Source organism: Phocoena phocoena, chromosome 7 (genome assembly GCF_963924675.1).
Source record: "Phocoena phocoena chromosome 7, mPhoPho1.1, whole genome shotgun sequence".
NCBI lineage: Eukaryota > Metazoa > Chordata > Mammalia > Artiodactyla > Phocoenidae > Phocoena > Phocoena phocoena.
In genome coordinates, this window is record NC_089225.1 from 40,405,734 (window position 1) to 40,432,967 (window position 27,234).

The following is a 27,234-nucleotide window of genomic DNA, read 5'->3' on the forward strand; positions in this document are numbered from 1 at the left end:
TTCTGCTCTATGCCAAAGACCACTGACCCCAAGGCCCAAAGGGACCAAAATGCTTGGCTCTTCCTCCAAGATCCTTTACAAGGAGTGGGAGAAATCAGAGATTATATTTAATACACTTCAAATCCACATTGACTTTCTGAGTCTTAAAAAGATACTTTCTAAACATTGTGCAAGACAAAAGCTTGATAGGACTTCGAACCTTGCAAAATTTCAAAAGCTGTCAGGTCTCCTGAACTTCTCTTCTGAAAGCTGCACTTACTGGCAAAGTTATCAGAAGAGTTGAGATATTCTCACCTGATTCTGATAAATGTAGGTTGCCACACTGGAAAATTCCGGTTAAGGAAAAATACTGTACAGAATTCTCTGGATAATTACTTCAGTTTCCCAGTTCCTTTTGCCAGAATAGGTCTAAACTGTCAGAAATTCAGATTCTGAATAAGTGACCTATCCCAGATCAATCGCCAACTCTGTCTATTGTATATTGCTCTTTAGTCATCGTTTTTCCTAACCCAGAAAGAAGACAAAATTCTGTTCATTTACATAGTTTATTGTTGTAAACATTAAAATTGTCTTTCTCAAAGAAAGAATTTATCAGGAAAAAAAAATCAGCGTCTCTAACTGTCATACACCATAGAAAAAAAGGCAGTGACTCATATCGTGTGCCATACTGGAAATATACAAAGAAAAATACTACAGAATATGGCAATATTAAAATTCTTACTCAAACATAAAATAATATATTAACTGACAATCTTAGACATTAAAACAAAAAACAAAAAAATTCAAAGTGCTCAGTAATTTCCAGGGAGTTATGTATATTATAAGCACTCTGGAAACGGTCAAAAGCTGCTGCATGCAAGTTCTGTTTAGCTTTAGACAACAAAATAATCAAGATATAAACTTTCTTTTATCAACATCAACGGTACATACAACACTTACAAACAAGGAATGTTGGACGGTGTTACAAACACTATGTGTCCCTTTTGTCAGGATTTTCTGATGTGTAATACTTGTGCCCACCTATTTTACAATTGAGAAAATGTTTAAGCTCAGGTAACTACCAATCTTTATAAAATCTAACAGACTACATAGTGTCTGAAATACTATTTATATAATATAGACATTACTGAAGTAGCAAGTGCCTATAACATTTTCAACCTAGAATCAACATGCTTGTCCCTTTTTTGTGGTTATTTCTTTTTTCTTTTTTTTTTTTGCAAACACACTTATCTTTTAGAATTTGTAATATTTATTCATAAATAGGCACAAAATAATTTAAAAAGCCAAACTGCATTGGGTAAATTTACAAGCCTTTGCCTTCTTCAACTCATGCCACCCACGCAACATTTAGTTTTACTATATATTACAGCTTTCTTTACAGCAGAAAACTTTGAAGTCTTTTAAAGGGCAATACTTGTGGGTCCCCTTACGATGTGGGTGTGTGTGTATGTGTCTATGTGTATTACATTTGTCTTAACTGCAACAACCAAACATGGCCAAATGTTTTCCGTCATACATTAAGAAGCTTCCTTCTGAACAATAAAATGATTTTTAAACTGATAATAAAAAGTTTATACCACTGTATTGTGTGTAGTCCGTGTTCTAAATCCAGGATGCCCCGGAGCCAAAATGCCCTTTCAGGTTCTGCCTGCAGGCTAGGAAATAGTAACAGTTTTTGCTTTTGTTGTTGTTTGTTTGTTTGTTTTCTTTAGAGATGGGCCAAGGTGTATGGAAGGGGTGGGGGCCGGCTAGAGCTGAGGCAGCTCAGGGGTATCTCTCTGCCCTTGTGACTTGCCCCCTCTGGACAGTTTTAGGTTTCTTTCCAGTTTCTTTGAAGTGCATGGAAGGAGGTCTTAGAAAGGTAAAGTGTCCAGGAAAAGTTTGTCAATTATTGCTGGTGGTGGTACCAAATCTTCCAGTTTCAGGTAGAAAATGCGCTGTAGCCCCTGCGTGCAAAGCGTACGGAGTTCTGGAAGCTTCCCCAACAGTTTGGACAAATAGTTGGGGCGGTTCAAGCCCCCATTATTGAAAGTCACATGGTCTTTGAGACAATTTACAATCTTGTTTTGCAGCTCCTCCACTCTCTTGGGTTCCTTGAGACCGTGTCTCTCTGCAGAAAACACAACCAGAAACAAAAGAGGAATGCACCGAGCAGTTAGCTAGCTGACAGGACCAGGGAGGGTCGGCAGGCAGCAAGGGAAAACCGGGACGAATCCCACTGGGCAGTTCTGGAGAAGTGCCCTGTGCCTGTGGTACTGACCTGTGACCATAGCCAGGGCAGCAATGCAGGAGAAGGCAGAAATGTCGATGTTCATATTCTGCAAGTTGGAGGAGAATTCAACAATGGAATCAATCCATTCCCCAAAGCCACGAACGCATTGCAACCTGTGCAAGACCACCCCATTGCAAAAGATGAGTTTACCCTCCACTGGGTTGGACCTGCAATTAATACCAAAGAGAGGGGGAGGGGGAGAAAAAGAGAGAGAGAGAAAAGCTAAACAACTAATTACTTGAAGAGCAATAAATGAGGGATTTAAGAGGCACCTAATTACCAAAGAGTTAATAAAACGTAGGCCAGTGGACCTTGAAAGGGTTTAATTTCATAACAATCAAGAATGCCCCCTATCCCACCTCCATTCCATTCATCTAAGGCTTCTGCCCTCACTCCTTCCCTTCTCTTCCTTTTATCTACTCTCCTTTCCTTCCTTTACCCCTCATTTATTTCCCATTTTGTTCTCCTCTCTTTCCCCCTTTTCTTTCCCTTTTCCTCTTTCTTTTCCTTTCTTGATTCCTCTCTTCCTCCATTCCCAGCCTTCCTGGATCGCCCTCTCCATTTACCTGTATGCTAATCTCAGCACAAATAGTTCTAGGAAAGCCGACTCGAAAAGCAGGTCCTGGTCGGCTTTGGGCAGGTCAGCGAAGCCCGGGATCTTCTCCGCCCAGCCCCTGATGATCTCCATGGAGCCAGTCAGGAGATCATAGAATTGCTGGATATGCTGGGTGTCATCTCCACTCATCTGATAGTCAGGGTTCGCCTGGAACTGGAATTTCATTTTAAAAAGCACTTAATGAGGTTCTCTAAAATATATAACCCGTGAAATTGCTAACCTCGTTTCTAGTAGGGGAGCCAGGTTTTTATAACAATTAAACCTCTCTCTGACCAGTAAGGAAATTAGATGTTCCGGGGCAATTAATTCAATTAGGGATGGTGCTATGAGGTCGCTGCTTTAAATATGTAAATTACCATTTCCATACAGACTAAATACGGTGCCAACCAGCCCTGGGAAACGTTCACTCTTATCTCCACAAAACAATTGACACGTTAGTATTCATGCCAGTCCCAGAGTGGGTCTCGAGCAGAGACGCCCTTTGCAAATCTCAATAAAATTGCAGTGGCTTCTAGGTTTGCTTCTAGGTTTGCCCGGCACACTTCCTCCATTTAAAGCGCACACATTTCTCATGGCTGGGGTAAAAGAGGAATCTGACCACTTGATTTCCCCGCCCACTGCCATTCCTTATACCCCCTTCTCTTCCCCTTCCCTGACCGGGGAGGAGGCATCCCTCACTCTGACGGCACCAGAGAGAATGAGGATTAAATCATCTCCATGGAGGACTGGTGATAGAACCCAAGCGGGGGCTTTTCCACTGCCTCTGGTTTAGGCATCAGAGGCACTGGTGTGTGTGTGTGTGTGTGTGTGTGTGTGTGTGTGTGTGTGCACCGTGGTGCTGGGAAGGGGCCTCACAGAGGTTTGACCACTGTGGCCTACCCTCTCTTCCTTCCTCTGCCCTGTCCTCACTTCTGCAGCCCTAGCAACGCCATCTGTCTTCTGTGGCCCTGCCCAGAGCTGTGAAGCCACAGCCTCGCATGCTTCCTTTATCCCTTGGGCCTGGGGGTTAGTGATGGGTGTGGGGAAGGGGTCCTGCCCATCTGTCAGTTGTCCGAAGGATCCCCCCCCCGCGCCAGCTTCTTACCCTGGAATAGTCCAGGCTGGTCATAGCCGGGTTGGAGTCGACATGGGCCCTGACGAGGGCACTGATCAGACTCACCGGGGGCGAGGGGGGAGAGGGCTCCTGTGGGCTCTTCGGTTTCGAAGGTAAACGACCTCTCCGGCCTTTTAAACTGTCTGTGCGAACCACTGCAAAGGAATCGCCGGGTGAGGGCAAGCAAGATCCAGCTGCTGCCTGGGCCCCTCCCCGGGGGAAGGCCGCAGCCGCGGGGCGCCCGGCGGGGCGGGGCAGCGCCCCACGGCTTGTAAAGCCTTATACTGACAAGAAGCGTAAAAAAGGGGGGGTTGTTTCATGTCGTCTTCCCAATGGGTCGTATAGTTAAAGGCGGGAAGGGCCTGGCGGCTTTCTCTAGGGCAGGATGGACTAGCAGGCAGCTGCCGAGTCGTAGAGGCCAGAGGCCGGTGCGAGGGAAGCAGGAGACCTCCCCCAGCCCCCGCCCCGGCTCTGGGAAGTGGGTTGGGGGCAGGAGCAGAAGCTTCCCAAAGGCGCAGACTGGGGAGTGGGCTGCTGGCCCCAACCTACCTTCTTTCACCATCCCAACAGCCAGGCACTTCTGAAATCTGCAGTACTGACAGCGATTCCGGCGCCGCTTGTCCACCGGGCAGTTTTTATTTGCTAAACACACGTATTTCGCGTTTTTTTGCACCGTGCGCTGCAAAAGGAGACAATACAGGCCGGGAAAAAAAAATTCTCTTTTCTCTTGAAAATCCAACACAATTCAGGGAATCCAGACACAATTTCTGAACGGCCGGGATCCACACACCCTCCCCATAAACAAACACATACACAACTCCTTTTTATTTTTTTCTTTTTCCTTTTCTTTCTCTCTCTTCTCTTTTTCCTCCCCCAGGGCATTTAACAGACGAAAATTGATAGCGTTAACATTTGAGCTAACCTTGCCGCTCCTTGCTGTGTTTTATATGCCAAGAGAAGAAGGAGACGCTCAGTAAATACAAATCCGTGGGCATTCATATTATTTACATTCCTTAGAGACCTTCTCTATTTAAAATGATAAGATTATTCAATCAGGATGGCGAAATAAAGAGATCACTTAATTTGACCATAGGGAATTCTGTTCCACTTGGTTAGCTCAGACACGGTTCTCTGTCCTAACCAATTTCAATCTGAACAGAGAAGACAGCTCCTAGCACATGCAAATGACCCTCTTCCAACTCAGCCCCGGCAACTTCGGGCGGGGGCTCGCCGGGTCGGCTGCGTGCGGGGGACGCGACCCCGGGTCTCCCGGTCTTCCTACTTCCCTTTCCAAGGCACCCAGAAGCCTCCGCCGCAGCCCAGGGGCGGCTGCAGGGCAGCCCCCGTGGACCCCGGGAGTCGGACGGGCAGGGGCCAGCTGGCGCCGGGCGCCTGCACCCCGGTGGAACCAGCACTCTGAGGCTCCGGGCACTAGGGGGCCCCTACCTGCCTCCTCCGCCCCCGTCCTGGCTCACCTTAAAGAACCCTTTGCAGCCCTCACAGGTGCGCACGCCATAGTGCTGGCAGGCCGCGTTGTCGCCGCACACGGCGCACAGCCCCTCGTTGGAAGGGGAGCCCCGCGACGGCGGCGAGGGCACCTGCGTGTCGAGCAGCTGCGACGCGTGACCGATCTGCAGGCCGGGGAAACCCATGGACGCGGGCTTTCGGATGGGGTTGGGCACAGCGAAGGTCTGCCCGTCCACCACGTGGTGGCTGCTCGCCGGCTCCGGGTTCATGGGGACGTGCAGGGGCCCGTCGAAGCGCATCTGGCAGCTAGACACGGGGGTGCCGGGGGGCGACTGCTTAAAGGAGAAGAGGGAGAGGCGGGAGACCGGCGTTTTCCTCTGCTCAATCATGTGCGTGGTGGCCACGTAGTTCTGGTGGAAGTTGTGGAGGGAGCCTGGGTCGTCCCACACGGGGCTGTGCTGCACCTGGAAGCCCGGGGTGGTGGGCGTCGGGGGAGAGGAGGGCTTGTAGTAAACCGACCCGGAGTGCGGCATCATCTCCTCGGACTGGGGGGGCAGGTGGCCGTGTTGCTGGTAGCTGTGCATCTGAATGTCTTCTACCTTAATGGAGGACTGCTGTCCGGACAGGGGCATTTGGTACAAGCAAGGTGGCTTGACGTCGTAGCCTGTGCTGTAGTTGTCCATAAAGGTACTGAAGCTGGGGAGAGAAGTGGTGGCAGTGATTTCAGTGTTGGTGAGGTCCATGCTAAACTTGACAAACTCTGGAGTTAAGAAATCGGAGCTGTATTCTCCCGAAGAGTGGTAACTGTAGCTCTGAGAAGCGGGGCTGGCTCCTTGAGGCGAGGACCCATACTGCGCCTGAACACAAGGCATGGCTGGAAATGAAACAGGGTAATATACACTCAGCCTGGTCAACTGAACACTTTCTCCCGGGCTCGGGTACACCTGGAGCTACACCGGCAGCCCGCGGCGGTCAGAGAGCACGTAGGGGCGCGAGAGGAAGGGCGGAGAGTGCGAATACTGAGGAGCAAAACAGTGCAGGACAAGGAAAGACTGATCCAATAAAGACCCAGAACTAGAAAGCTATTACAGTCTCCATTCCCGGATATTTCCAGCGCCTCCCCCTCCGCCCCCTTTCATGGGTAATCCCTCTTCAATGAGCCTTTCCTCTGAAGCTCGGGTTCAGCAAGCTCAATCCAGAAATCAAGTTGAATTGCACAATGAGAAACTTGTTCCCGAAGGCGATGGGTCGGGGGGAAAAACTTAAGTTACAGGGTTTGCTGGGAAAGATCGCATTGCCCTGTTTCTTGACGTTTACGGAACTCGGGGGAGGGAAAGAAAAAAAATGAAGTTGCACTAACCTTCAGCTGAGTTACAGGCGTTTTCGAGAAAATTAAAGGTGGACAGTGTCGTAATTCAATGAAGGACAAAGTTTCCAAGATTTTTAGAAAAGCAGTGGAGAGCCCAGCCTGGCAGTTCTCCTCCCTGAAATAAAGACACAGGAAGCCTTAGGGTGACTTTCCGGACAGATTTGGCTGGGCATCTGTATCACCAGGCAGGCCCTTCTTGATTGTTTAATTGGAAATTAGTGTGTAGCCTTTATCAAACACCATTTAAAATGAATGTCTAAAAGAGATGGCTGGAAACAACAGAAAATTTCACCCATTGACTGTGTTGATCCTTGCAGAGAATACCTCTGAAGAAGGAAAGGTATTCCATGTACTTATTTATGATGAAATAAATTGGCCCCTTTACTAGGTGTTTAGGGGCAGTGCAAGGGGAGTGTCATTTCCATTTTAGTTTAATTCAAAACTAAATAAGAAGAAACTGGGGTTTAATAAAATACAGCATTGGAACCTTCTCTTGAATTTTTTTTTCCTGTGGTGAAACTGGCTTTTCATCTAGGAAGCAGGGAAGGAAGTATAAGTCAAGAATATAAAATGTGAAAACAATCTCTTCCTTCACCCCCTAGGAGTTACAAAATGTTAGCAAGGCCCAGGTAGCCCTGAAGGCAATCTTAATGGAAGCATCTGGATTTCCTAAGAGCTATTGACGGAGCACTGGGTTTGGAGGTCCAGGTGAATGGGCATTCACTTCTCCAAGAAATTTGTCTTTCATCTTTAATGGCCAAGAGGTGGAAACAGGGGACCCTATTTTTTCAGAAGCATCTTAGTCAGTTGCAGGGAGAGGGAAATGCTGCATATCCAATAGTGGCACCGGTGTTAGAAGCACCTCTCAACATAGCAAGCTGAGCACCTTTCCTATCCAGCCTTCCACAATCTGCCCTCTTGCTGGAACAAGGCATTCTTGTGTCCTAGTACTTTTCAGATGTTCCCACTTGGAAGGCACTCTAGAGCATAGACGACTTTATTACTAATGAAAAAGAAAGCCAAACATCCAATTCTGTTCTCCTCCCCCACCCCCCTTCATAATCTTGCTTCATGGAGGAGGGAGGGTAACCAGAAAAAGTAGAAAGAAAGGAGACTCTTGACCCTCACAGCCCTTGACAGATATGCCTGTGCTGGATATTAACCCTCTGGTAACTTCGCAGCTTCATAACTACTCTAAATAGTCTGCCCCTCTGTCTCTGCCTCTCTGACAAACTCACTAACACAAGCGCGGCACATGTCAAAACCAGAAATTTCAAGCAACTTAGTAACAGGTCACTCTACCAACCGCCCCTCCTCACTCAACAATACCCAAGAGACACGGGCACGCTGGCCAGCCGCGGTGATACAGTTCCCAAGCAACACATAAACTGAAGAACTTTCACTCTCCCTGTCACTTTGTGGGCAGCGTCCAGGTCCCTCGTATACACAGGACTTGGAGTCTACGTGTCCAAAGACCACAATCAATTCCGCACCAAGAGCAAACTTTGCGCACATTTCCGCGTGTTAAGTCCACAGCTCCCGAAACTGTGCAAGCCTCCCTTTCACGTCCACCAATGAGGAGCCTGGAAGCCTCTGTTGGGTGGCAAAGCAGGAGTTCCGACAAATGCCCTCTGTAGCTGCGCACACCTACTCCCCATCCTCCGGCCCCACTCGCGCTCCGCGCCTTCGGCGCCCACTTCCAGAGAACCTGCACCACACAAGCGGGAAGAAGAGACGTGCAAAAACAGAAAGAAGGATAAAAGAACGCGAGCTGTACGGGCTGCACCTACTCACTTAGGAGTTCTCCGTGCCTCTCTTCATTCATTCAACTCGGCCAAAGTGTAGTTCCCTCCGGGAGTCGGGGTGGCAGGGTCGGGGAGGGGTGGGCGAGAGGGGCGAAGGGAACGGAGGCGCCGAGAGCGGGGAGGGAGCAGGGGAAGGCGGCGGCTGGGCAGGCGAGCGGGACCGCGGAGCCTAGCGCGAGCCACCGGGCGGACTGGCCCTGGCCGCCAATGTGCCTTTGTTTATGTGGCTCGCGCTGCCGCTGCCAACATTCACCTAAAGTCTCCGCGCGTCAGCGCGCGTCAGCGGCCTGCCGCCCAATCGCCGAGCCGCCGCGCTCCCCAGACTCCTGGCCGGCGCTCGCTTTGGTATATTTCCGACCTGACGTCACGAGCAGGGCCGATTTTAAGGTGGGAACCGTTCAGGGTTCACCTTGGTAGCCAGCTAGGTTTTTTTTTTTTTCCCTTTTCCGAAAGAGGTGTGACCTCTCCACTCAGGTCTGCGCAGCCCACAGAGCCTCGACATCTCACCTCACCTCCCCCCCACCCCCCTCACCCCCGGCCAATCCCCGCGCCGCCGCGGCGGTCCGGCAGCTCACAGGTGGGGGAGGGTGCAACAAAAGCCCGAGCGGAAGGGGACCCAGGCGTGGGCCAGGTAGCCAGCACCTGGAATCGCACAAGACGGGGCGTGCCTGGCAGCACGCTAACCTCGCCCACCCACAATTGCCACCCCCGTTAGCGGAAGCGAGTACAGATGTCCCATGACACGAGACGCTCGGAGGACTCAGGCAATTGGGGTGGGATTTCCCTTGTCCAGTGCACCCCTCTTTTCTCTTTTTTCCTGTCCCCGGCCTTCTCTTCTAGCATATTCTCCCTCTCTCTCTCTCATACACACACACACACACACACACACACTCCAAGGTGGAAGTGAGTAGGTATGGCCTATTTTCTATGTTCCCTTCTTTCCTTGCAGTGCTCACGTGCGAGGGAAGACGTGGTGCGTGGGGAGGGAAGTGGAAAGGAGAGGGTAGCCAGTGACCCAGCCCTTCAGGGACCCCAAAAGTCAAAGTGACGCGTCACCCACTTTCCTTTCTCAGACAATGCAGCCGAGCGCCGGGCAACAGGTGTGTTCTGCAGAAAGGTGCCCCAGCCTCACCTTTTACCAACTCTCATACTTTGACACTCCTGGGTGCCCATCAACTCGTGTCTTTCCACAAGTTTTAGGGAAATAAATCTACCCTCCTCTGAAGCACAAGGGCTCTCGAAGCTTCAATCTGAGAGCCAAGAGGGAAAGACTAAGCATGGGGGAAGCGGCGGGGAGAGGGGGGCGTCTAGATCTCTGCGAGGCGTACGGTATGTGCGTTCAGCGTTCCCAGGAGTGGGGCCCGGCGGGCGACCGGAGCTCGCCGCACCCCTGCAGCCGCCCCAGCCGCCCCAGCCGCCGCAGACTCCGCTTCGCAAGTCAATCCACCCCCAAGCTGAGGGCGCAAGGCGCTTTCTAGCAAAGAAACGCCGCTTCTCCCGGGAGCAAGCCCCCTTCCGGGTTCCTGGGCTAGAGCTGGACGGGCCTCGGGGCTTCTCCCATGGGGCTGGGTAGTTAACGGGGGAGGGAGGGTTCGGAGGTGTCCCCCTCCTCCGCCCAAGAAGACTTCCAGCCGCCCCTCCCTCTCGGCGTAGCTCGCTTCCAGGCTCGGGGCCCCTTTGCACACCCCCATCCTGGTGTTCCCAATACAGGCGGGCCGAAATCGCCGTGGAGCTCTCCGCCTTACGGTGCCACTCAGCTCTAATCTGCACCCCAGCCTTTGCCCTCTCCCGCCGCCTCCTGCTCCCCGGCGGCTGGAGAGGCGTTGCCATCAGGTGCCCCGAGGCTGCCCCGAGAAGCTGCAGGCTCTTCTGCACCGCATCCTCGGGAAAACCTACGTGACCACCTTAAGTTTCCCCCAGATGTTGCGACTGCCGCTGCTGCTGCTGCAGCCACCGCGGCGGCTCAGCGGTGCCCTAGCGGGCGCGAGAAAAAATAAAACCAGGAAGTGTGTGTGAGAGCGCGCGCGCGTGTGCGTGCGTGTGTGTGTGTGTGTGTGTGTGGTGGGTGGGGGTGGGGAATGTTGCGGTGGCGGGTGAAGGTGTGTAAGTAGGGGGATGAGAGGAGGAGGGCGAAGAATAGCTTATTAGCATGAGCTGGGTAGCGTCAGCGCCCTGTGGGCAGAAACGATTCCACGCGAACGAAAGGGAAAAAGTGAGAGTTTGGAGAGCAGGGGAGAAGGAAAGCGGTGGGGGTGGCGGTGACGCAGGGGCTCAGGCATTGACGCACCCGCCGGGCTGGGCCCAAAATAGCAGCAGCTCTAGCTCGGTGGCGCCCTCCCGGGTTCCTTTCCCCTTCCACAAGGGAGCAGGACGCGCGGCCTCGGGGAGCTTTCCTTGATCCCAGAGGTGGGCCAGGCTCCCAGCAGCTATTTTCAGGCCGTCGGAAATTCAAGCGCAGCCATGCCGGGGTGGCGGTTATTGTTTTTTAATATATTCCTCGGAAGGCGGGGGCCAGGAGAACTTTAAGGTTGTAACCATCCTTCTCCAAACACCAATACTCAGATCTAAGTAGGTACATTCCCTCCACACGCTCCTCCTCCCTTAAACCATTTAAAAAAACACTTGGCTTTAGCCTGGGTTGAGTCTGCGGGCAATTTGAAAATTCTCTCCCAGTAAGTGGAAAAATGTGCTGGAGTCCTTAAAGTGAGCTCCAAGGAAGACAAACATTGTAATGTGTTGGGTTATTCTATAACAGCAACCTGTCGAGTCTGGCTTCTTGATAACAGAGCCTTTGCTCAAGTCTTAAAGCACCCAAGATCGAGACGCAGTTTTCACAGCAGCTTATTATAACAATTATTAGTAACCGGAAATGGATTGAATAAATACAACATCAAAATGAGAAAAAAAAGGTGACTTTTTTTGCCTTCTATTCTACAATCCGTATGAATTTTCTCTTTCCTCAAATTCCTATTCTAGCTCCTAGGAAGTGTGTCTTCTTAGGAAGACACACCGGATGCAAGGCGGATAAACTCACTTAAAGACATTATTGGGTAAGCTATTTCTTGGGTTGGTATTTTTGGTAGGGCTCAGATGTGCTCGGGGTGGAAAGGATCCAGCAGACATTAGAAAGTGTAAAGAATGACCTCGCTCAAAGCTCCAGACTCCTGTGTCCCCACCAGATTCTGATGGAACAGTCTCAGTAGAAGGGCCAATGTCTGTAATTGACTGATCCTGTCAGTAGGGGGCCTGACTCCACAACGTTCAGGAAGATACATATCACACACACACACACACACACACACACACACACACAGAGGCACATATATACACACACAACTAGCTATTTACTACTTAGGCCAAGCCCCAGGAGAGCTTGCTGCAGGCCAAAATATTCATATTCTGCTGGAATTCATAAATAACTACAAATCTTTGATTCTCTTCTGTATTTCTCAAAAAGGGAAACAGTTTAACACTGGAATTAGGTTCACAACAGATTTTATTTCCTCCTGTCCATGTTTAACTCACTGTTAGCTCACAGGGAGAAAAAAAAGTCAAAATGGTAATAAAATCTTTCATTTTATCACCAAGCAGTTCAAATTTGGCATTTAGTTTGGAAAAATGAAAACATGTTTTAAAATCCTATGATTACATGTTTAAATAAATTATAGTCTAGAAGAGGATTCCTGTGGGTGTATTTGCTAGTACATAAGAGAATGCTTTTGTGAATAGAGGTTTAATTACACATATAATGGAATCAAAATGTAGAATTGAACAACCTTTTAGAAAATGTTCAAATGATGCTCTAGGCTAAAAGAAACTGAAATTCTGCATTTATATGACTGCAATCCTGCAAGATTCTTGAACATAAATAGATTCTTGAATATAAACTATTTTATAACTCGATTAAAATGACAATAATGTTTCTTTCAGGGCTCAGAATCTGATATAACTTTAAATTATTGCCATGTATAAATACATAAAGTTACCCCAAATGAAGGTCGGTGTTCTTAACAATTTATAATAAATGGGAATAAAATTGATCCTATCCATAAGTAGGTCCTTCTTTTGAAACCAACTAAAACAAATTACAAAATTATTATTTCTATCAATATACAGTATTAGATGACCTCAGAAAAAGCATATAGGAAAATAATGTTACTATGTTATCTTTTATGATATTAGCCAATATTAAGCAGAACATATTTGTACATATATGGAAAAAATATTTTCATAAAAAAACAGTGTAAATAATGCATACTCACATCTAAACCAAAGTATTTTATGCAAGGCTAGGCTGATTATACTTAATAAAATTGAGATTTTGGTATAATTTAGAAAGCAAACATGGATTTAATTCCATAGGATTTTGTATCTTAATGCATGGGAAAGGGGTCTTTAGGGATTTATTTTACTATTCTCCCAAAATGTACTCAGAGCAGCTCTTAGCTCTTACAATTCAAATACAGTAAACAGATATACCTGTTATGCTATAAGAATCAAGGTAACTTGAAGACATTTCACAATAATATTAATTAATGGAACCTATGTTAAGCATAAAATGAGACATATTTTAAGTTATATTTGGACAATTTTCATGGCATTTGTTGCCATTCAGCAGGAAGTTTTACATTAGTGATAGAAGAAAGAAATTTCCACTTTGAAAAAAACTCAGTTTCTGAAAATACAAAATCATTTTTTAATATGGACGGTTTTTGGTTATTTGCTTTGCCATTTCACTTGCATTAATAAGATATTAAATCAACCAATCATTTGCTCCTCTTTTATGAGATGCCTAGAGAATAAGTCAAATACTCAGCTGGTAATTCACATTTTGGGTAGTTGTGGCCTTTGCTCAGTTTTACCCAGCCCATTTTTCACTCCAAACTACTTAATGCAAAGACTTTAAAAATTATTTCTTGCTTTGATACAGTACTCAGTTCTAGAAATGTGGAAAGATGTGCAGAAGAAAACAGCACTGTTTTTTTCTAGAAGCATCTACTTATAAATTAAAATTCTAAAACTGAACATATGGTAAAACCTCATGCCACTCAAAAAGTATTTTGCATAATAAAAATCCTTCATCTTTTCTCTAACTCTTGACTCTCAGTAACTATCTCCTAAATATTTACTTTAAATTAACCACTTAAAATTTTCTTTTTGTTGTCGTGGTAAAAGACACATAACATAAAATTTACCATCTTACATTTGTAAGTGTACAGTTCAGTGATGTTATATACAGTCATGCTGTTGTGCACCAATCATCACCATCCACCCCCATAACTCTTCATCTTATAAAACTCTAACTCTATAACCATTAAACAATAACTCTCCATTCTCCCCTCCTCCCAGCCCCTGGCAATCACCAATATTTTCTTATGTAAAAATTCTTCTTGATTAAGCAAGGAAGGGTTACTTTGGTTTTAGATTTCCTTGCTGATTTCACTAAACATGGAAGTCATTAAAATGTACAGAGTCCTGAAAGACACTTTAAAGATTCTGAAAATAAGTTGCTATATGCTAAGAATATATCGCGGACACTTGGAATTCTAGAAGTAGCTGATAACATTAGTAACCACCACAGTATTACATAGGATTTTCTTTTAGTAGATAAAATACATACACTTTGCAACAGTTTTCATATGTATATCATAGCTGGTTAGTTTTTGTTTTACCTTTAATTGTAAAATAACCATTTTTGATTTTTTTCCCTCAGACTAACTGGCGTATAGGAACTTCTCAATTTAATAAAAAATGAAGACATGTTATTGATATATTATGACAGACATATATGCCCCTTTTTATCATAATTCTGCAATTATCAAGCCTACAATTTTAACACTACAAAAGTAACTTATAGCAAGGACCCTTATAGTGATAAGTAATAAATCTAATTACCATATCCTTTGAATAGATGTAATATAAATTTCATCGCTCACTTAAGTTCTAAAGTTAACAGCATAAACTTGAAGTTGAGTAATTAAGTAATCCTTATATAGACACTTATTAAAGTATTTATACATATTATCTTAAATCTACATCTATCATTTTGCCAATTAAAATTAGGACTTTAATTGCAATTAAGTAATTTAATTGCCAATTGAACAGCAAAATTGCTAAGTGACTAATTTTAATGCCTATTTTAATTACCAATCATGACTGGGGAGGGAGCTAATCAAGTTACATCAAGCAGTACCAGAGTAATGATGTGAAGAAAAAAAAAAGCAGAACAAACATTCAAGGCTACACGCTTTAAAAAAAGAAACATAAATTAAATAAATGCAAACACAATCTTATAAATGTATAAAAATACTGTATTTCAATATCTGAATACAGAACATGAAATAGAGCAAGATTAATTAAAGAAGCCTCTGTCCATCTTCAAAGTAAGGAACACCAAATCAAAATTTTATGTGTTATTTACGTGGCCACCACACTAACCCAGGTGAAAACAAAGCTGCATATAGTCGAGAATAAAAGATTGTTTCCTGCTTGGCTGGTTAAATATTTACAGATTGACAGGTTTTTTTTAAAACATATTTAAATGAAAGGCTACACAAGAGAGAAACAAGTTTCCAGTGCAGCAATGTGGTTTTAAGTTTGAAAAGCAAACAGGGCCAGTGCAGTGGGACTATATACTCTTTCCTGATGGCTCTCCTCCCCACCCATACTCACTCACTCAAATGAAGTGTACCATTAGAGGTCTCATGCCTACCCATAACTTGTCCCATATTGCCTTGAGAAAGGCATAAATCTGTCCTATCTTAACTATTTTAAAATACATTCATAGGTTTAAAAAAAATAGAAAGCATCTAGGATTACATCACAATTAAAATTACTTAGAGCATGGGCAATATACCTTGTCCTAATAGTATTTCTTAATTTTCAATGAAAATATACCTTCCGGCTCAAGATTAAGACTGTAAACACCAGCAGGCAACCAAAAACTCTGGTGAAAATCTTGACCAATACAAACACATTTTCAAAAGTTTTCACATTCAAACAAATTCTCAGATCAGCAATATGGAAGGGCCATATTGAAAGAGGGAGGTGAAGTTGGGAGCTCAAAAAACAGGAAGTGATTCCCTGGTAGACAATAACAATACCACTACTTTCCAGCTATAGGGATCGCCTTGGCAGCCGGCCACCTCATCTAGAGTAACAATGGACAACCATGAAATCTTTGTTTAAAATAAGTCATGCAAGATACATATCTTGTTTTTGCTACTATATATGTATACCAAATATACACAGTTTTTGTCTACAAATGGGCCCGAAATTATTCACCATGTATGTAATACAACTTCAGAAAAAGCAAATATTGCTGCTTAGGATTTTATGTACTAATGGACTTGAATTCGGAAATAAAGCACAGCAGGACTTTCAGCCTGGCTTTTGAAGAACATGTTAATAATCATGGGGCTTGACAGAAGCCTGCAATATCTGCTCATGACAATAACAGCTTTATAAGGCGAGTTCTGTGTGACTGGTTAAAGGACACACTCACTGTCTATTCAGAAGTCATGGAGATGGAGTCATTATTGACAACCTCACTACTGATCAAGGTTAAAACCCATTGAATGCCGACGCTACAGAGAGAAATACAACCTCAGCCATTCAAAGATTACCGAAAACAGTCTCCAGTAAGGGTTGCCATAACTCAGATATATCTTATTTTGTTCTGTATAAAATTTTCTGCTATTTACATACACAAAAGATCTTATATTATTTGATAATCATTATCAAAATTATTGCCCTAACTCAAGCACTAGGTAACAAATCATCAGCCATTACAAAAAGAGGAAAGAAAGGAGAAATATTATCTTGTAATTTAAAAATGAATATGAAACTTGCATGACTGAAAATATGTATATTTTCAGACTATGTCCATTTTGTGTATTTCGCTAGTTTATCAGTTCACATGAACTAATGTGGTTCACATATTGTTGGATGCAAAATCTTTTAAAAGATAGTATGTCTCTAGCTTTTAGATATCCCTTAATAGGTAAAAGTTTAAAAACAAAGTTATCGTAAATTATTTTACTTTTTTTTACCCTTATTTCTTGTTTTTCAGTGTTGCCTCTCCTCATTAGTGAAGGAAAAAGGAGGGATACAGTAAAAGACAACCACATTTATAATCTGAAATTAGAGCCAATCAATTAAATATTTTATTAATCACCAGGATATTTTTTTAGAAGACCTGTGAAATATTACAGAATCATTCTACTAGGATCTAACAGTGACCTCAGTATGCTGTCACTGACATTTTGGGGGGCAAAAAAACAAACGACCAGTATTACCACATCCAGGATTCAAGTCAAAGTACACACATAGTTGAGGGCATGGAGGCGGGGAGGGAAGGGTATAGAAACTAGTTTACTAAGGAGGTCCTTCTTATCTTTCTTATATTTCATATTTCTAAGTACTTTTCCATAAGTTACTTTCCTAAGTTTAAGAATGACTGAAGTATAAAAAAGCAGAATTTCAAATAGTTAATAAATGGCGTTAGGAGTTACATTGAAACGACTCACAGAATACATAATTTTCCTAGGAGTCCTTTAATTTTCTGATTCAGAAAGTACGGTGTTCCTAAAGACTGCTCTTAAGTACCTAGCTCTAGAAATCATATTTTCCATTTCTCCATACCCACATCGATTAGTATTTGGTCAGCTGATTGGCAGTTGCCAAGACAACAGTTTTGCTAAACTTTATCAGTCAGAGGTGGGGGGGGAGGGGGGCAAGACAGAAACGGATTTTACAGCAGAATGGTGTGACAGAGCCCCTCAAACTACAAATAGACGTTACGAAATCTGAAACGTAGCTCTGTAGTTCAATTTATACCACAGAAACTGTGAGATGCTACCTTCCTGTTGTTATAACGTATCAGGTCAAGGGATATAAATTGTACCAGGTAATTCATTTTGCCGTTCAGAGAGCCATTAAGTTCCTCCCGGAATATACGTGATTGATATCCCTGGAGGTGAAAGGCTAAAGGAACCATATGGCAACATGTTGCATTCCGTATGCTATCTGCCCATCCGTGCTTAAGCTGCCATTAGCACATCTGTACCTAACTGAAATCCAGCTGCGCCGACGCCGGCTGACGGAATTGTACTTGGGGGGGGGGGGGGGAATCTAGCTTAGCGCCATTAACTCGAGACTTAGAGTCTATGTACCAGGACGGATGGAAGCGTTCACAATTAGACGAGACGACACAAATGCTTTATTAAAGTTTAATTTTGAACTCCCAATTAGCGAAACTGCATTACAAATCGACTGCAATTTCCTAGAAGGCACAGCAAGTTCTCTGCCTGCCTGCCACGTGCGAGAGGCTCCGGAGCCTGCTTCCCCAGCTACCGGCTGCAGAAAGGGGACGGTTCAGAGCTGCTCTCCGCATCCCAGGAAGTCCCTAAAATCCTCGCCAGCCCCTCCTTCCGCGGGGCGGGGGCGGGCGAAGACCAAACCCGCGGCGAGGGGGCGGGGGGAGGACTCAGATGTCCCCGGCGTTGGGAGGGAAGCAAGGGGTGGGAGTGGGCGGGGGAGGGGCGACGGGGGGGGGCGCCTACGCGGAGGGGGGGGGCCTGCGCGGAGGGGGGCGGGGGTCCTCTAGTATCCGGGCCTCTCCGGAGGAGCCTCAGCTAGTCACGCAGAAGTTTCTCTTTCGCTCTTCGCGCTACACACCCAGGTTGGCTTCCTGCAGGCAGGCCAGGGGTCCGGAGAGCGGGGGAGGAGACAGGAGACCCGGAAGGGCTGCCCGGCGTCCACACCCACCCCAGGTCCCCTCCCCCGACCCCAAACAAAGCCCCCACTCCAGGTCCAGGATACGTTACCTGCCTGGCGCTCCCGGCCCCTCGGTCACCGCGTCCCCCGCTGGGCGCGCCTTGGGCGGGTCCCGCTCCCCGGGACGCACAAAGTGGTCGCCCCCGGCCGGCTATATCCCACTCTCTCGTCATGTTGGGGGCCAAGAAGGGGGAGCGGGGGAGGTGGAAGCGGAGGTTGGGGCAAGGAGAACTGATAAAATTTTTTAAAAAAAGAAAAGAAAAAAGCAGCAGCGGGCGGGGCCCGGCCAGGGGCAGAAGAGGCCGGTTACGTTTCGGGGGTCTCGGGCGAGAGGGAGGGGTAGTGGGGGAGCGGCCGCCCGCCCCCCTCCCCCCGGTCCCCAGCGGCGACGGCAGCTGCACACACAGAAGCCCATTGTCGCCGGCGCCCGGCGTGCAGCCCCGCGGACTCGGCCCCGCGGCCAAGCGCGTCAGCGGCCCCGTCAGCCGGGCCGGGCTCCGTGACGCGCGCGCAGCCCGCGCTATAAATAACCAGCCGCCGGGCGGTTCGGGCTGCTTTCCAGTGACGCCGGGGCGAGGCGCGGGAGGAGGAGGGCGAAAGGAAACAATGAAACCGCCCGCCGCCCTCCTCCTCGGCCGCCCTGGGAGCTTCTCGCCGCGCTCCCCTGTCCCCGCCCCGGCCCGCCCTCCCCGGAGCAGAGCGCGCGTGTGGGAAAGACCTCGCAGAGCCTGAGTCCCCCGAGCCCGCCAGGAGACTCGGGGGTTGGGACCCATCGCTCTCACCCGGGGCGGGAGGGCTGCTGCTTACACACCGGGGAACGGGCCGGGGGAGGGAACTTGGCGACGAGTTTGGCGAATGGGTCGCTGTGTTACTTACTCCCAGACTGATTTAAACAACTTGATGCTTGCTCCGATGCTTTCCCACACCCATTCTAATACAGGTCGGGTGTGTTTATGGCAGTAAACGCTCACTTGAAAACAAAACACAACACTTCCCTCTTAAACGTTCTGATCTAGCGTATTTTAAAGTATATGCCTGTGTTTGCATCTCATAGGGTTCTGCCTACATCCTACCCTATATCAGGATTATATTCTTCCTTTCCTAAAATCCACCGGAATTATTTATCTAGGTTTTTGTCGGGCCAGGCCTATGTTACTGTTTTCATTTGGGGAGTTGTATAAAGGGTGCCCAGTAGAAGCAGCTTGGGCATGGGTTCCAGGACTCATGCTCTCAGTCCCAGAGCCTTTTTGCATGTCTTTTTGGCCTTGAACATACCAGAGGCCTTGAACGCAGAACATCTGAATTTTCCAAAGTCTATAATATTTCAACGTCTTAGACTTTCATCAAGGCTGCCATTTAAAAGGGGCTTTTTGTATAGGTAAATTTTTTCTGAGGACTTTCTGTCTTGCTTGCATATTTAGGCCATTCTGTCCCACACCCGGACACTCCTCCCTATTAAGGTGCCCAGGTACAACTGGAAGCAGTCTGTCTTCCTGGAACCATCAATTAATGGACTAGGAAGACAGGAGTTCCTCTTGAGCAGAAGATCTCAGATATATGAACTCCACGTTTTCTGGGATGCCGATATACATAGTTTGCAGAAGCAAGCAAAGTTTTGAAGTGACCAGGCATGGATAGAGTGAGTTAAAAGGGCTGAGGAAGTGGTTCTTGGCTCACAAGACAAAGTAGTGTAATGAAGGGTTCACTGGGCCGGTTTTCAGGTTTTAATTCTATATTCATTGTATCTCTCTGTGCCACCTTGCAGAAATCGCAGTCTGTCTCTGCTTCAGTTTCCTCATCTTCAAAATGAAGGACCAGTGGTTTTTAAGCCCCTCTCAACACTAGCATTCTAGGACTTTAAAGGATATAACTGTGTTCAGGTATAAAGTTACTAATGTGAATACCCAGTGTCTCATGGGAAAAGGATAACCAAATGTAGAATAACTAATTCAGTCTTCTTGCAGTTTCTTATTTTGTACATTTTTTCAGAGAGAAGATATATTGAGGCCACTTCAGAAAAAGAATGAATTCACCTGCACGATTACAACTATATTAAGAGGGAAAAATAGTTGTCAGTTTTTGCTCCATTCACATGACAGCAAACACAATTACAGTCTGATGATGTCTTAGGCCCTTTCCAACATCATATTCACCATGTGAGTGAATAAATTATGAGTAGCAAAATGTACTAGGACCACTTTCTCCAATTTTGCCCCCAAACCTGGCTTGTATGGTCTTTAGGAGGAAGTTTTCAATTGAAAGACACTAAATTGTTTATCAATGAGCAGTATTTATGAGACAAGCAAAAGTCATCTGATTGACCCCTCACCAGAGAGTCAGAATTTGCCTTATTCTCCTGTCTCCAGGTTGGTGAAGGGAGAAAACATAAAAGCGGCAGAAACAAGTTTGGAGCCAAAGCATTTGCTTCACATAGACACCACCAAAGTGCGATCACAACTAAAAGTTAACCAGTATTTTCCCGGTTCCAAAAGCACATCTGTCCCCCTTTCCCATAAAATGTTCTGTATCTCTGATTTAATTTAATTTTGTCTTAAAATCCTTTCTTCTGTAGCTTATAAAGAGGTATTTTTCTTTCACTGCTACTTTCCTGAAACTTCCAACTTCTCACATTTTTTTAAAAACATCTTTATTGGAGTATAATTGCTTTACAATGGTGTGTTAGTTTCTGCTGTATAACAAAGTGAAGCAGCTATACATATATATATATATATATATATATATATATATATATATATATCCCCATATCTCCTCCCTCTTGCGTCTCCCTCCCACCCTCCCTATCCCACCCCTCTAGGTGGACACAAAGCACTGAGCTGATCTCCCTGTGCTATGCAGCTGCTTTCCACTAGCTATCTCTTTTACATTTGGTAGTGTATGTATGTCCATGCCACAGGACAGGAATAAAGTCACATAGTTTTAAATTGAAACTCTTTCCCTTATTTCTTATCTTTTTTTCATGTGACCAATTCCATACTCCATTATCCTTACCCTTAAAAGTTTAACAGAATGAGAATTAGAATATCCAGGCTAAAATTGAAACATGACCAATTTTAGAGAGATGAAAGAAGGCTTAGTTCTAGGACCAGTAGAAGTACAATGAAACAACCAGTTTTCTCAAAGCAAAAGAAAACAAACAAACAAAAAGAATCCAGAACAATCATGCTGAAATTTGTGAAAATAGGAGACTGAAAATATGGAAATCTTTTATTTGGATCTCCTTAAAACTTGTTACAATGTTTTAAACAGTGAATGTTTTAGAATGTGGATATTAATATCTCCAAAGTTTCTGTCTACCTGAAGTTAAATCCTTTGAAAAGACTCCTCTACGGTAACAGTATTGAAAAATTTATTAAAGAAACTATTGTGCACTCTTGCCTTATTACTCATTTAATCTTGATCTATGTTTAGAGAGTTGTGCCAGCCAGGTCGAGGCCTCAAAGAAATGAGCACAAACATTTACCCTTTCCTATGCAGTATCGTTTTGGTGATAGAAAATTCATTTGGAAAATATCATTGAAGTTATAGTATAAGCAAATTCAGTAACCTTTAAATAGATAAACAGAAAGCTACCGACAAAGTGATAGTGGATTCTCAGTATTTCAAATGAAAAGAAAGGGGTAACCAAAGTTTTAGAGCTAGGAGCTTTCTGCATTTAAAAAGCCAAGAAATTAAGGCAGGCAGTGTTCTTAAAAAGAAGGTTGACTAAATTCAGCAAAATCAACAGGGCTTCCAACATCAGTTCAAAATATGAACGTACATACATAACTGGCCCTCTATTTTCTTTTCCTGATTTTAATGGTTTATCCCCAAGCTGTACAGCCTTTGGTAACTCCTTGATGAGATCCATTATAAAGAGCTTTGTTCCTCCTGTATAAATTATAACATCAAACCAGGATTTGTTAACAGTGAATTTAAAAAAATCCTTTGTGAGTCTTCAGGATCCCAGGGCTGCTTGCTCTCTGATCCATTCCTGGCTCTCCTCTCCCCCTTTCTGGTCTATATCACAGGGGAGCTGATCCTGCAAGCAGCGTGGCCCTGCCTTCCCTTAGGAACGGGCTGCCAGCTGGGTGGGACCAGTGGGAAGCAAGAGCAGGAAAGGAGAGAGCTGGAGGATGGGCAAGGTCAGCCTCCCTGCTCTAGCTCCTGCCAAATGCCCTGTGACTTGACCCTGGGCTCCAGTAACGTTGCCTTTTCCCTTTATTCCTCCTGCTTAGGAATCACAGTGGCTTTATCCTATTCAGAATCCATGTCCTCTTTGGGGGTTCTCTTCTCCCTTCTGTCACCTGCTTTTACAAATTCCTTGAATTAAATTCCCCCTTTGTTGATTACTTAGAGCAGTTTCTGTTTTTCTGCTTGGAGCCTGACTCTATACATCCTATTGAAAGGCATTATTGGATGATATACATGGAAAACTCTATTATTCCTTGATTTTCTTTTGCTAGAAATTCTTTACTTTAAATGTGCTATTTAGAAGTGCTAATAAAGGGTTCGGTCCTCAAAAAAGCAGAAAGAAACCCAACACATTTTTAAAAATCAGTTTGCCATGGTCATAATATTCAAAACTATAAACACAAAATATTATAAGCTTTACAGTTCATTAGTCAGAACAGGGCTATACTTAGCTGTGACTGATATATAAATTCCATCCTAAAAAGAGGAGTAGCATATAATACTTGTCAAGACAATTACATCACGCATCCTGTATAAGGGGTACTCATTCACCAGCTTATTTGCCAGTGGTCTCTCTGTTTTCTCATATCAAAGAGAGAGAGAGAGAAAGGGAAAATAGAGAAGAAAAGAAAAAAACCCTGAAACTTTCTGTATTACCAATTTGAAATGCCATGTTTGTGAGTCCTTGGGATAATATTTTGAAATCTAAATTATGTCTGCACTTTTTTTTCTCCCTGTATTTTCTGCTATTGCTTCTCTCCTCCCTTCCCACCTCTGTAAGCAGGTCTCCTGCTAGGTATTCATTGTCCCAAGAAAAGGCAAAAAGAAAGGGAAACAAAAGTAATCTATGTGTATTTCTGGCTTTGTTTTATAGAATCCTGAATTCTCAGGGAAGAGGGTTTCAGGACACAGACTAAGTATCTTGAAGGACCTTCAGAGGGAAAAGGGTTTTCCTGAATCTTGGAAGAGGATACCCACAGGCACGCAGAAGGGGAGAGAGAAACAGTGCATGTTCAATGATTCCTGGGGAAGAAGCAAGGAGCTGGGAGCTGATACTGGAGGAGTTGCTGAAATACAGAATCCAGGGTAGACTTAGCAAAGGAGTCCCCTGAGATCATGGTTCTAGCCTGCAGGTGTGTCATGGCAGATTAATCATCACACAAATACTACCTGGACCTCATTCATCTGTACCAGCGATTACGTTAGTTCTTCCTCCCATTGACCAGTCAGCACCCCAAGTAGCCACAGTGACTGGTCAGGACATGTGTGGGAGCCACCAGGAACGATTTCTCCCATTTTTTGTTCTCTGTGCTTGAGCATGGAAAGATGTAAACTGCTACCACAGGCAAGAGTCTGTGAGAGAATGCAGCTAACACAGAGAAAATGGATCCAAGAGATGGAGGGGAATTGGGTGTTGAAGACATTTGAGCCTGGATCAAGCTGTTTCTGGAGTAAGACCTATCAGACTCTCAAGTTATGTGAGTAAATCAGATCTCTTTTAGCTAAAGTCAATTGGGATTGAATTTTCTGTCATTTGCATTGGAAAGACTCCTAATTGATACACTTATCCCTAATACCTACCTGTTCAGGGCCTTAGTGCTGGGGCATAGTAAGTACAGAACTTACCTGAAGACTAATACTGATGCATACACTTAGGATATAATTTATTATGCTACTACTACTAGGCAGGGGGAGAGAGCTTTCATATTATCACATAGGAAGTGGCATGTCAAAATCAAATGGGAATGCCCATTTTGGGTTAAACCTTGAGGGAGGATGAGACTCTTCTTGCCACAGAGACATTAAACCCTCTACCACCACAACAGAAAGTTTAGTGGTAAAAGCTGGAGACATGAAACACAGCAGCCTTTTTGGTCCCTGTACATCTCTCACCTCTTTATTTCTTAATTCACTCAGCCTCAGTTTCCAGTCCTAGTCAACTAACAGGATTAGTTAGACTAATCCCAGATTACCTGTGTTGCTTCATGTATCAGTACCTTTGTACTAGCTCTTTCCTCAGGCTGGAATGAACTTCCCATACTGTCTACCTTTCAATCCCCAGTTAAGGGGCTTTAGCTTCTGTGAAATTTTGCCTGACACCAACACTACCCTGCTTATTATACCTCCCACCCACATACTCTAAAGTTGATCACTTGTCACACTGTGTCCATCCTTCTGTTGTGACCCATATGCAATTTTTTGTTCATTTCTCTGACTTCTGTATTAAACCAAGCTCCATGAGGGCAAGAATTCTCTCTAATTTATCTTGGAATTTTTAGGACCTGGCCATTAGGCTATCTACAATTATTTGTGAATAGTGGAAATTATTGAATACATGAAATAAATGAATGTGGAAGCAGAAGGGGTCACAGATTTTTAGAGCTGGAATCTTAGAGTCCACCTAATCCTTGCGAATTAAAATATTTACCACAGTAACAGGAGTAGCAAAGTGATACATTTTAAGAGAGTCAAAGGTTAAATTTTATCAGAACGCATCATATGATAGCATTCTTTTTTATTCTTGCACAAACTATAACCTTATATTACAAAATTTAAGAATTCTCATTTTTTTAATTTGGCTCCCTTAAATTTCTCTTTTGCAAATTTAAGACCTTCTTTTCCTTTAAGTATTTTATTTCCTGTGCAAGTCTGTTTGCTCCCCAGAACTATGTAATATTTGTGATTACAGAATATTTTATTATAGCCAAGAACCAAACTATGAGTTCAAATAGCAAATGAAATCAGATGCTTGAAAGAGCCAAGCTAATTATAATTGGAAAAAGACCCTCCACCAACTTACACACACACACACACACACACACACACACACACACACACACGACATTTATATCTATAGTCTTTAATAATTCCATGATTTCAACATCTTTGTGTAGGAAGGGAGTTGCTGTCACTTGAAAAGGTTATGTAATGCATCCTGTTTCTTACAGACCTATAGGAATCTGGGCAAGGTTAGAAGCAGGAGGATGAACAAAGTGAGAATCAACATAGCTCTGCATAAAAATGTAGCCAGTTATCTCCATTTAGGGTAGACTCAGTGCAGATTATGTTTTTAGGAAAATTTTTCTCTTCCTTAATGTGAATTGTCTTTGATAATTATTATTTGCCTTTGGGAGATATGTATGTGTAGAATCCAGTGGATGAGCAAGGAGAACGAGGTGCGAAATCTTCACTGCTACCAATAGGTACAGATTGAAATGCAAATTCCACAGGGGCTGTGCTGTTAGTGACCTCTGTAGTATTATTTCATACTGCCTAATTCAGGCTTTGGGAAAGGTGTTGCTACAAATAATATCCTGTGGTTGCACTGACTGGGAAAGGGGCTGGACCCTCCATGAGATTAAACGCCATGAGTAGGGCGTAAGGTGGTAAAGATATGTACTGTAGAGATGTGAAGAAAGGTATTTTCTAAGGGGAGAGTCAATAACAGTGGACCTTGAGACGGGGGACTTGAGACAAGGAAGAAAGGCTAGGAGTTCGGGATATGCTCTTAAGGGTATCTCTGTGTAAGTAGTAAGTTTTTTTGTTGCTCTTTTCCTTTGACCAGTTGGGAAGTTTTATTTAGTGAACAGTTTGTAATCTGTCCTCTATGTTGTGGTTTCCTTCATTTGTTTCTAACCTTCAGTCGTTATTAACACCTGCACAGACTTGAGTGGTGGGTGTATGGGACAATCAAGGAAAAGAAGAACAGCTTTGGGAAGTATAACCTTCTGCACATGGCATCTCCCTGAGACCAGGGTTGTGGTGCCTACTTCTGACAAGCAGCAGGGAAGTGAGTGGTGGCCTCTGAAGGCTCGTGGAGGAGACCAAGGCCCTGAAAGAGCTATGAATGAGCAGATAACTCAGGAGAGTGGGGCAAAAACTTTCTTTGCCAGAGGTGTCAGAGCTTCCGGTCCATTTTTAAACACTGTATCCCCACACTCCCTTCCCCTCAAAATCTATTTCCTTGCTGCTCTTTCACCTTTCGTTATTTTTTACTTGGATTTTGGCAACAGCTGACTATGTCGTCTCCTGTCACCAGTCGCTTCCTTGCCGTGGCCTGGCCCATAACTGCCGTGGTTGTGTTTCTAAAGAGCTCTGGCCCTTGACCTTCCCCAGTGCTTGGCCAAAACCTCCTGTAAAAACCTTCTTTCTGCTTGTTTACTGTCCTTGGGATTTCTATCGAAAGTTGCACCTTTCATTTGAAGACGTAGGTATTCAAAGCTAGCAGGGGTGCCACTAAAGTCATTAAGAGGTGCCATTAAAGTCATTTATCATGCTAAGAGGATTCCATTTAAAGATTTACCCACTTAAAGATTACTCAAGTTTTCAGTATTGAGACAGATGGCAACACAGTGGAAGCAGTGATGTCCTGGAAAATCTGTCAGTTTTGTTTGGGAAAATCTGTCAGTTAAATGTTCATATAGTTAAAGGCTTGTGGGATATGCTTTTTTAATAATTCCATAATCTCATCAAATATTTCTGATCCTAGATGAATCCAGAGAGAGTAACGTGGGATATGATAGAGAGCATGGTGGGGTCTCTGAACCATTGGATACAAATGGACCAATTCTTGGGCAAGGATCTTTACCACTGCACCTTATCTTTATCACATTACATCGGGGGCTTTTTTACACACAAAGCTCA

General features: G+C 44.7%; 1 protein-coding gene across 3 annotated transcripts; it reads right to left on the reverse strand.

The window, feature by feature from the left end:
• Window positions 1–1,204: 1,204 nt before the first annotated feature.
• NR4A2 (nuclear receptor subfamily 4 group A member 2) lies at window positions 1,205–18,754 on the reverse strand. 3 transcript variants are annotated; one of them, XR_010656040.1, is made up of 8 exons: window positions 8,612–8,844; window positions 6,809–6,932; window positions 5,457–6,322; window positions 4,531–4,660; window positions 3,973–4,136; window positions 2,839–3,041; window positions 2,261–2,318; window positions 1,205–2,110 (listed from the first exon to the last, which is right to left on the reverse strand). XR_010656040.1 is itself a non-coding variant. In XM_065880026.1 (8 exons), the coding sequence occupies exons 3-8, from the start codon at window positions 6,318–6,320 to the stop codon at window positions 1,854–1,856; spliced, it is 1,797 nt and encodes a 598-aa protein (XP_065736098.1). In that variant the 5' UTR covers window positions 6,321–6,322; window positions 6,809–6,932; window positions 18,450–18,754; the 3' UTR covers window positions 1,205–1,853. The 3 variants fall into 3 exon arrangements, 2 of the variants coding, with proteins under 2 accessions (XP_065736098.1, XP_065736097.1); XM_065880026.1 differs by lacking the exon at window positions 8,612–8,844 and adding an exon at window positions 18,450–18,754 and having other exon boundaries at window positions 2,261–2,439; XM_065880025.1 differs by lacking the exon at window positions 6,809–6,932 and having other exon boundaries at window positions 1,854–2,110; window positions 2,261–2,439; window positions 8,612–8,642.
• Between the last annotated feature and the right edge of the window lie 8,480 nt (window positions 18,755–27,234).